This window comes from Haplochromis burtoni, unplaced genomic scaffold, assembly GCF_018398535.1.
Source record: "Haplochromis burtoni strain Fernald_Lab_line unplaced genomic scaffold, NCSU_Asbu1 Contig_352, whole genome shotgun sequence".
Lineage (NCBI taxonomy): Eukaryota > Metazoa > Chordata > Actinopteri > Cichliformes > Cichlidae > Haplochromis > Haplochromis burtoni.
Window position 1 is genome coordinate 415,051 of NW_024582713.1, and position 10,243 is coordinate 425,293.

Consider the following 10,243-nt stretch of genomic DNA (forward strand, 5'->3'; position numbering starts at 1 on the left):
TTTTCCTATCGTTGCCTAACATTATACCGGTATTACCGTGAACGGTATAATATGGCCCAGCCCTACTGCAGAGTTAACTTGGACTTTTTGGATCTTCACAGGGATTCCCATTCCCCAGATGACCACCACCACCACCACCACGATAAAAAGAAGAAAAAGAAGAAGAAGAAAGATGAGAAAGACAGGGAGAAGGAGAAGTGAGAGTGCTGAATCTGCAGTGTCTGAAGTCGCAGTGTTCACAAGGCGAGACTAAAAATAGGTTTACACACTGACGCATTTTGTAAAGATTTTAAACGCAATAAAGTCTTTAAACCGAACATTCACTGGTTGAGTTTTATTTTGCTTCACTGACACCATTTTCAATCAGCACTTTGGCGTTTTACAACACAGCCACATCTTACCTCCCTCTGCATGATTGGCTGGTTTTTTTTCTCTTTTTTAATGATAACTTGGAATCTCAGACAGGAGTGTCTTAACTGTCCTACTTTCACCATAAGTTCAAAGGTTATTTTTTGGCCTTTAGTCTTTGCTGTAAGTTTGGGTGTGTTTACCTGGAAAGTCATTAAGAAAATGGAGTAAAGGGGGTTTGTGCGGTCTGTTTATAAAAAAACAAAAACCACTGCAAGTAAATGTAGGGTGATCATTTTACAGATATTTAAATTAATAGTCTGATAAAGAGTTCAGACTTTCAGGAAGAACATAAAAACTAAATCTGACTGCTCACTGAAGAATAGTTGCAAAACTATGCACCTGTGATTCTTGTTCCTAGGTTGAAGAATATATAAAAATGACCAGTTTATACAACAAATTATTATTATTATTAGTATCATTAATTGTCTCTATAGTCACACAATCTATTTGTGTTGGCATAAATGACATCATTGTTTGAAATTGCAACACAGCAAAACATTCGGTCTTTTGATTTAAGAAATCTTGTTCTGAGGGTAAAATGTGTTCCTCACTAAACTAATTTGAAAAAGTTTCACTGAAGCTTGAAAAATCGTTAAATGATACAGTTTATTTTGAATGTATTTTTATTTAGCTCATGAGAGGAAATACAAGGCATGATTATGGGTGCAAATTGTGGTCTAGATGATTACAATCCTCAAAACAGTTTTTTTTTTAAATCAGATGTTAAAACTGTTTTGCAACTCCAGACAGCAGCACATGGAAATGTGATATAGACATTAATGTGAAGACACAAAACCCCAAAATCTATTCATCTTCCTTCTGTCCTGGTTTTTCTCTGTTCATGCTGGATTCTGGATCTGGTATTTCTCACCCTTTTGAGAAGCACAGATAGAGGACGAGAAGAACAAAAAAAGTCAAACAGGATCCCGTCCGTGCTTGGGAACCTGACGGATCCTGGAGAGACGAGAGTACAGGGGAACCGTTGGGGTGATAATAGTGTAAGGGAAACTCCTCAGGGAACGTAAAATCTGGCTGTTTTTGTTCTCATCCATATCCCCAAAGAATCCTTTAGCAGGTCTGGTCTAGAGGGAATCACTGTGCAGCACCATGGGGGCCTCCTGTGATAAGGTAAGATGAGATTATCATCATATGTGGATTTGGCCCTGCACATTTTGAGGGAACTGTTAAATGTTGCTTATGGTAAAATAATCAGGGGAAGGATTTAGTTTGTCCTTAGTCCACTGGACAGTCTATAAAGTGCCTCTCAGGCTGTTAGCAGGACCTTAAAATGTTGATATAGGCCTTAAATTAATTTAACTTCATATTAAAAATGCAGATCTTCTCTTTTTGTTTGTGTTAGCGTCTAAATCCGCAAAATCTGCAGACAGAATTTATCTGAAAAACTTTTTTGTTGTTGTTTACTGAAGTATAACTTATTTTCATTTTTAAAGTCATTTTGGTGCAATACATCATAAACTAATTCTGTATTCAGCTGTTCAGTAAGTCATCTGTGTGGGAGTCATTTTGCTGAGCAGACATTTCTGATGAATGTTTGTGGGTAATTTTTAGGTTCTGGGGAAGCTTTTTAATTCACAGAGCAGGCTTTGTTTAGATTCTTTGCTGACTTTGGATTTTTCTCTAGAATTCACAACAAAGCCAAAGGGAAATTTGTACATGGTGTAATGTTTGGCCATGTGACCAAATAGATTTTGCACACATTGGGAATGTTGGAGCAGCCTTTGTTTCTTTATAGCAATCCACAAATATGAACAAAAAAGTTAAATATGAAATGTGAGAGTATTCACTACCTCACTGCCCCAGAGGTCCAACAGGGCAGAGTTAATTGGGTTTGAATTTGCTTATATGGTCTGTTACAGCTGTTCTCGTGGGTTGTTTAAATTCATGCACAAACTAGCCTCTAATAAAGGTTAACAAGACAACATTTGTCTAGCAGAAATGTGGCAAATGTTCTTGTTAAATTATTGGATAATGAGCTCTTTTTGCTACTTTATTCAGGTCAATATTATATGAATAAGTTGTTACTTGAATAAAGAAACATTATAAGAGTGAGGGATTCTTTAACACCAGAGAAGCTGAGCTCATTTGACCTTTTCAAGGTTTGAATCTTCCCAAAATTCTTTTTCAAACAGGTTTGATCTGAGGTTTCAGAAAGCATTACAACAATGTGGTTGTGGTCATTTTTATCTTCCTTTTATCCAGTTCAGTGACCTTGTGTTAAAATCTAATACACAGCCTTCCAGGTACAGAGCAGGTTTTCCTGTGCTGGTCTGCAGCCTCACAGTGAGGCTTCAGGAATGTCAGATGAGTCTGAGAAGTGCTCAGCAGTCTTCCTCCTGACAAAGAAACCTCAGTCTGTTTAATTCTCAGGCAAACAGCAGCAACTCAAAACTCAGCAACCTCATTGCAAATAAAGAGTCCTTTACAGTGATTCTCCTTTGTTGGTGTAGCCCACCCAAACACTTCTCTGAACATATTTGATGCATCACGTTCTGCTCTGAGGTCAGGAGGTTCATCAGTGAAAGCGGTTGCTTCACTTCTGATGTTTTTGATACTTTTCATTGGTTGTCCAACAAGTGGCAGTGTAAGATCTATGACTGTGAGTTAGAACTTAAAGTAAACTTTTAAATAAAAAAGAAAGACTTTAAATACAAGAAGGAGTATTTTAAAATCACTTGTGCAAAAATTTTCTTATGCCAGTGCAGCTCTGCTAAAACTGGTTAACATGGTTATTAGTTTTAGTTAATAACCTTTCAACAGAAATTTGAATAAGCTGAAGCCAATGATGGTCCTTTTAGGAAGTCCTTCAAAAAGAGCATTTCAGGAATGCAGCCTAGAGGTGAATGAATGAAAAACCACTGAGTCAGGAAAGGCTTCACAGATAACCTGCCTGTTATTCATTCAATCAGACTGACCGTGTGGGTTAAATCAATATTTGCACATAGCGTTTACAGTGCTGGAAAAAATAACATGGAAATAAACAAAGACCATCAGAATTAAGGAGTTTTGTTTTTCTATTAAAAAATTTGTTTGGCTAATACAAAAACTGCCATAGGATTGTATTCTGTCAGTATCCTACCAGTAGTTTACTATGCTACCTCCAGAGGGCAGTATAACACCTGTCACTGGTCTAAGCAGAGCCATAAAACCTGAAATCAGTCACCTGAGCTGAGGCAACAAGACTGAAGACTGGAATTAGAGCTGAATTATGCTGAATTTCTGTTGATCAATATACTTAACACTCCCTTTAGGCTGTTTATGCAGCTCATAATTACTTTAAACTTGTTCTTTTTCTGAAATAAAATAAAGTTGGTTGGATCCTATATAAAAGTTTACAATGTAAAAACACTTTACATGATGCACTGAGTAAATGGAAGAAAGAATCTGACTTATCAAGTCCCCTGGAACTAAAAAGCCCCTATAAAGCAGTCAAAATACTCCCAGTGTAAAAAATGAGGTCAAACAAGTCTTTGCTAAGTCAAAGTGGTGCAAAACTACATCAGCATGATTGCAAGCTTTTTTTTTTCTTTTTTTTTTTACCTTGTTTGTTTACAGTTTCCCTTCACAGAGAAAGAAGCACTGCTGCAGTCCCTGTAGAATAATTTGTTTGTTTTTAGCCTGTGAAATATGATGGATCACGAGATGGATGAGCTACATAACTGACAGCTAATTGATACCCTTTTTGTGCATAACATTAAAAAAAAATACCAACAAGGGACTCAAGACTAAAAGCATGAGGTTCAGCATGGGCACTCTTCAAAGTAGAATAGTAGAATAGTAGAATAGTTTGCAACAGTCTTTGTGTAGTTAGGGCTTGTCTACGATTTAAAACGGGGACCTATCCCTCAAAGGATAGACCAATAAGCACCTGCAATGACAGAAATGCAGAAGTCAAACAGATGAGTGATTCTTGCAGTTGTCAGTGGGGGGGATCCGGCGCTTTCTCTGTGAATTTCACATTCCCGTGGCAGAAGGCCAGGTGCTTGCTCAGATGTTGATTTACACATCTTTTGCTGCCACTGATGTCATTGTCATCAGACACTCTCACACGGTTTAGTAACGCAGTGATGCAGCGTGCTTACGGGAAAGTAACAGTAATCGAATTACTTTTTGTAGTAATCAGATTACAATAACGTGTTACTGCCCATCTCTGGTGGTCATTAAATGCACTTAACTGTTTGTGAATACAGGAGCCCCACCCACCTGCCGTTCAAATTCTTAGTGTGCAAGAAGCAGCCAATCAAAAGTTAGTTGGTTTAATTATTTAATTAAACCTAATTTAATTTAATTTAATTAATAGAGTCAAATGGAGGGATTTATTTAAATACAGCTGACAGCACTTGTAGTAGGAACAGTGGGTCAGAAAATAAACTCATCCAGCAGTGACATCTTAGTTTACAGTTTAATATTCATTCAGGTTGTGTGAAATGGTGAATTGAGTTGCATGAGTCTATCTGCTGTATTTGATGTGTCCCCTGCAGGCGTCGCTCCTCTCGGGGCTGCTCGTGTTCATGCTGTTTGCCGTCTCTTCTCACTGCCAGGAGGAATTTTCTGGATACCACTCAGGTCAGGGCTTCCTCATGCTGACACTGATTTAACTTTAACCTCAGGTGAAACAATAGCTGTTTAGCCTTGTTTTACTAAAGAACAACAGGTGACAGATAACACAATTATAGAATCCAGCTGAGGAATATTGTAAACTGGTTTCTTCTACGTAACTAATCGACAGTTAATTATGATAAACACTGCTTAATTATTTTTAAGTAGTAAAAAGTACCTTCACAACTCGTTAGTAACTTTCTTGTTTAATATCGTAGTCAAGTAAAGGCTTATGTGGAGAAAAAAAGTAACAACTTTAAATGAATTGCATTGTTAGGCGAGCACAAAATTCATCACATATTCATTACAAACTCATATTTATTCAATTATTACCACAAATTATTGTTTGTTTCTTTGTTTTTTCAACAAAAAAACTCTTCCGATCTTAACTTCACTTTATTCGTTAACTTTAATGCACTGACTCAAATCACAGTTTTGCAAGAGAGGAGAGATGTTTTTGGAAGTTGTTGATCTGTATGTACAGTATGATGCAACTTTTATCCTCCCACATTTGCTGTAAGTTAAGGGCTCATCAGGGAATTGAACCCGGGATCGTGCACACTCAAAACAGGAATCATACCCCTAAAACGAGTCACATTTCCCCATGTGTCTCATACTGAGTTCTTACCTCATGTATTTTGCATGTCTATTCAGGTGAGGAACACACCTATGAAGAGTCTTCCGCAGTTGACCACTATGACAACTTAGCTGCTCCTCAGCCAGGTGAGATCAGTAACACACTTAGTGTAAACTGTACCAGAGGACACTCTCTGACTGTTTGAAGTCCTCGGGGCTCCAGACCAGGACTGCTGACTGTAACAATGCACCACAAAGTCCAAACAAAACTAAATGTCTTAATATTTCCTTAGAATATCCACCAGAGCCGACTCATAGCTATGATGTGGACCAGATATTCGAGGAGGAGGATTATGACACTTATGGCCCAATCCCCACCCAAATCACCATGATCACTGAGGACACCTTTCCCTACATCACCACCACTGAGTCCCACTATGCCAAAGAGGACACTGAGATTGTGCAGGTGGGACAGCCGTGTGCTGGGAGTGTCAGGGGTAGCTCAACAACAATATTAAACTGCAGCAGGAAGAAATGTAGAGAGAGCTTTAAATAAACAACAAGCCTCTTTCAGTCTCTCTTTGTTCCAAGCCCCTCAACAATTTCATATGTGCTAAACATAACTAGGAACTGAGTTTTAGTTTCATATAGCATTCATAAAAACCTGACCACTCTCTCGCATAAAAATCTTCCTATTAAAGGGCATTCAGCCCATTGTTAAGGGTCATTCAGTTCCTGTACAGCCAAGTGAAAGCTTGGTCTGCATTGTTGGCAATAAGTTGGATTTATTCCTTATGGGTTTTGGACTTTGGCAAGTAGCAGAAGGTTTGTACTTTGGTGGTTTCAGGATCTCATCTATGCTTTTTTTGCAGATGATGTGGTTCTGTTGGCTCCCTCAGGTGGGAGCCTCCAGCTTTAAGTGAGGTGATTGGCAGATGAATGTCCGCATTTCCAGGTCTGAGGTCATGGTTCTCAGCTAGAAATGGGTGGAGTGTCCACTTCAGGTCACAGGCGGGTGGCTGCTCCCTGGAGGCACTTAAATATTATTAGCAGCAGTCTTCTGTAATGGGCTAGATTTTCTACAATTTTTGTTTAGTGATGCTGAAAGCAAACTGCCTGCCAGAACTATTGGTCAGTAATTGCTCCAAAGTAAGGGCGCATCCAGGATTTGAACCTACGAGAATCATAACCCTACACCATCAAGCCTCTCCTGCAACTTGTGGTTCTTCATGATGAAAATGACATACTTGTTCCAGAGCATAGCTAATCTGAAGCACTGCACAAGGCAAATAAGCGATTAAAAATAAAATTATGATTATTGAATATTCCTCACCAATAATGAGATTTAAAATTAATTTAATGTGTCCATTTTAGTTTAAGTCAAGCAAATCTTACTATGAGGTTGATTTGGTAACTGTTCTCTTATCGCACTGCAAAATTGTGCAGCTTGATTTAAATTTCTTTAAAACAAGGAAAATGGAATCAGGAATGTCTACAAAACCATGTCTATGCGGGTGCAGGGCATTGGGTGTAGTGAAGCTAAATTTGAAGGACACCATAGGTGTGATAATATTTGTTAATGTTGTGTTTTAGGTGCCATATGAGCCTGACACTGGCTCCTCAGAAGAGTCAGGGGGCGATGCAGAGCTTGGGCAGGTGGGGCCAACAGAGTGCGACTGTGAGCCCGGAGAGACTGGATTTGCTGGCTTCACAGGACCGAAGGTACAGCCACATTGCATCACATCACTGGCTAAATGCAGTCGATGGCCCCTTTGTTTCATTCTTACACTGCATGGCCTGATCCAAAACTAGGGTCAAATGTAGGTTTGTTCATGTTGTAGTTTTTGTTTTCCACAGTCTGATTCCTTTTCTCTTTCTCTCAGGGATCCAGAGGCCAGCAGGGTAAAACCGGTAAACCAGGGTCTCAAGGGAGAGAGGTAAAAGTCTTAAACATGAATAATGGATGTTTGTTTATGACAAGAATGCCTGATTAAAGTGATACTAAAGCAGCAGCTGCATATTCAAGTAGTTTAATTAGTGGTTATTTATCCGTTTTGTGTTTTAGGGCTATAAAGGGACCAAAGGTGTTCAGGGAAGGAGAGGAGATACTGGACCAGTGGTGAGTAAATCATGCTACAGCAGTCATAGTTGATACTACCATGCAAAATAGCTTGTATTTACATTTGTAGCTCCCATAATACTGTGAAAGTAATGACAGCATTGGTGTTGTAACATAGAGTGAAAGTAAAAACTAAAGAAAAAGTAAAATGAAACTGAAAATACTGAGTTTTAACGACCATAAAAGCCAGTCAGCTAAACAGAAAGTAAAAGAGGTATAAGCAGTGAAGGAAAGTTTGTTAAAAACCTGAAGCCAAACTGAAAGTGAAAGCTCTTCATTTGAAACTTAATTAAATTTAAAGTAATTCGAGTAATTTCAGTAATTAAAGACTAAAGCAGAAAAAAAATCTTGTTTATGACAGGAAAAGGGAAAAAAGTGTTTTGTGCTGTTTTAGTGTTATTTTACACAACAGACACCTCGAGGTGCCCCAACTAAAGTAGGATTAAGATCAGTCATTTCAATAATTTCATTGTTTTTATTTTTTAAATTGATTTCACCATATATCAAAAATTCACTGTTTATAACTTTCAGCTGTTGCAATTTTTAAGACTATGAAACTGCTTTGTTGTATGAGGAGAGTGAGTGTTGTGTATAAGCTTTGGAAATGGTTTTGCCCTTGTCTGTTGTAACCTTTGACCTCATCTTGCAGGGTGACCCTGGTCCTGAGGGAGATGAAGGAGCTTCTGGTTTTTCTGGAGCCACAGTGAGTTGACCAGTCCATCCTGAAGTGAAAGTTAACTGGCTACGTTTACGTAGTTAACCTATTAAAGAAAGCTCATTTGACCTGAAATTATGTGATTTTATGCTGAAAGAATTACAGTTCAGGGCTTCATAATATTACGTTTATTGTGACTATTAAAAGATATAAGTGCAGAGTGTGAGCTGTTAAGTTTCATTTAAAACCTTTTAAACTAATAACTGAAATTTTTTTTCACCAAAGAGTTAAGCTCCGTAAAGCTGCAGCTCCATCTGTGAGGATTTTTAAAACTTTCCTAAGCTTATTCATTAAATCTGTCAGGGAGAAACTGGACTTCCAGGAGAGCCAGGTGAGCCTGGAGATGTGGGTCTAAAGGTAAACACACACACACTCTATCCCTCCCACCCCTCTCGCCTCAGTCATGTGCTTGGAGGGATGTTGATAGATGCATCACTGTTGGGTTAATGCACTGATTACAGTATACATTTAGTATTTCCACAATGTCATACCTGACATAATGTTTTCACAGTGTCAGGTATTTATCTACAATTTACAGCATCTCTTCCCTTTGGAGCATTATTTTTTTTCTGTGCATTATTTACAATATTTTTGTTTGTTTAAATGTCTTCTATGCTCCTGTCAATAAATAAGCAAAATATTTGCATAAAGATAGACAGACAATACCTAAGCAGACTGCAATACCTGCAACAGCTACATTTAGAGAACTATATGAAGTGTAATTATCAATTGCATCAACCCCATCAGTAAGTTTAAAATTCACTGAAGTGACATGTAATATAATAATAATTTAAAGAAAGCTCATTTGACCTGAAATTATGTGATTTTATGCTGAAAGAATTACAGTTCAGGGCTTCATAATATTACTTTGTGGTAGACGTCATAATTATTAGATCTATCTATTGCTATTTATATGATTTATTATAAATATATAATTAATTTAAAAACATTATGGTTTTAAATAACAGATTTACATTGAACCATTGTATTTTTATACTGTTTTGCATTTGTTTAGCCCAGCAGTTATTATGTGTTATTAGCAGCTCAAGTAGCCAATAATTGCAGCGCCTCTTCTTGTTGACAGGGTGACATGGGATTGGAGGGACCCCGTGGAGGAGTCGGACCTCCTGGTGAGACTGTAAGGAACACAGCTACCTCTCAGCCTCTCTGTGGTGGAAAATTTAACATCTAAGCTAAACTTCAATAAGCTGAATAAGAACAGGTTTTTAGTGAAACATTTGCTTCAGCTCAACTAAATCAGACTAATTCTGATAAAAGTGAAAGTAAGGAAGTCGTGACTCCACGATGAGTCACACTATTTTTAAACTGGCAGATGTTATGAATCAATGGGTTTCCGTGTTGGGGAAAAAAAAAAAAACCCAGTGCAAAAGTTACTACGGCACAGAAAAGCTTTAATAATTGGATTTCAACTGTTGTAGATGCTATGTAAGCATAGCAAGCAAATTATGCAGGCACATTTTAAAAAAAAAGATTAAATTAGATTAATTTAAGGTATTTCACTGACATGCACTGGCACATTCAGGAAATGAAACTGAAACCACCTCCCACTGCAGACTGAGACAACAGAGGTTGTGTCATTATCCTGGAAATCACCCAGAGTATCAACAAACAAATGACACATTTAAATAGCAGATTGGGGTTTTGGGGATTTTTCTGGCAGTTCCTGATAAACTTTATGACCCCTAACTGCAGTTACACACACACACACACACACACACACACACACACACACACACAACTTGCTTAGTCCTGATTAGCTGCTGCTGATTTTAGCATTTAGCTCC

General features: G+C 37.9%; 2 protein-coding genes across 2 annotated transcripts in view; both read left to right on the forward strand.

Annotated features, from left to right (window-relative positions):
* Positions 1 to 318, forward strand: part of snrnp48 (small nuclear ribonucleoprotein 48 (U11/U12)) — an 8,765-nt gene extending 8,447 nt beyond the window's left edge. The window contains exon 9 of the mRNA XM_005944370.3: positions 102 to 318. Coding sequence (XP_005944432.1) covers positions 102 to 201 — 100 coding nt within the window. The 3' untranslated portion in view covers positions 202 to 318. The remainder of the gene's footprint in view (positions 1 to 101) is intronic.
* Positions 319 to 496: 178 nt separating this feature from the next.
* zgc:113232 (uncharacterized protein LOC541546 homolog) overlaps positions 497 to 10,243 on the forward strand; it is a 34,167-nt gene continuing 24,420 nt past the window's right edge. Inside the window, exons 1-10 of the mRNA XM_005944377.2 lie at positions 497 to 1,539; positions 4,911 to 4,995; positions 5,683 to 5,751; positions 5,898 to 6,070; positions 7,198 to 7,326; positions 7,488 to 7,541; positions 7,670 to 7,723; positions 8,373 to 8,426; positions 8,742 to 8,795; positions 9,523 to 9,576. Coding sequence (XP_005944439.1) covers positions 1,519 to 1,539; positions 4,911 to 4,995; positions 5,683 to 5,751; positions 5,898 to 6,070; positions 7,198 to 7,326; positions 7,488 to 7,541; positions 7,670 to 7,723; positions 8,373 to 8,426; positions 8,742 to 8,795; positions 9,523 to 9,576 — 747 coding nt within the window. The 5' untranslated portion in view covers positions 497 to 1,518. The remainder of the gene's footprint in view (positions 1,540 to 4,910; positions 4,996 to 5,682; positions 5,752 to 5,897; positions 6,071 to 7,197; positions 7,327 to 7,487; positions 7,542 to 7,669; positions 7,724 to 8,372; positions 8,427 to 8,741; positions 8,796 to 9,522; positions 9,577 to 10,243) is intronic.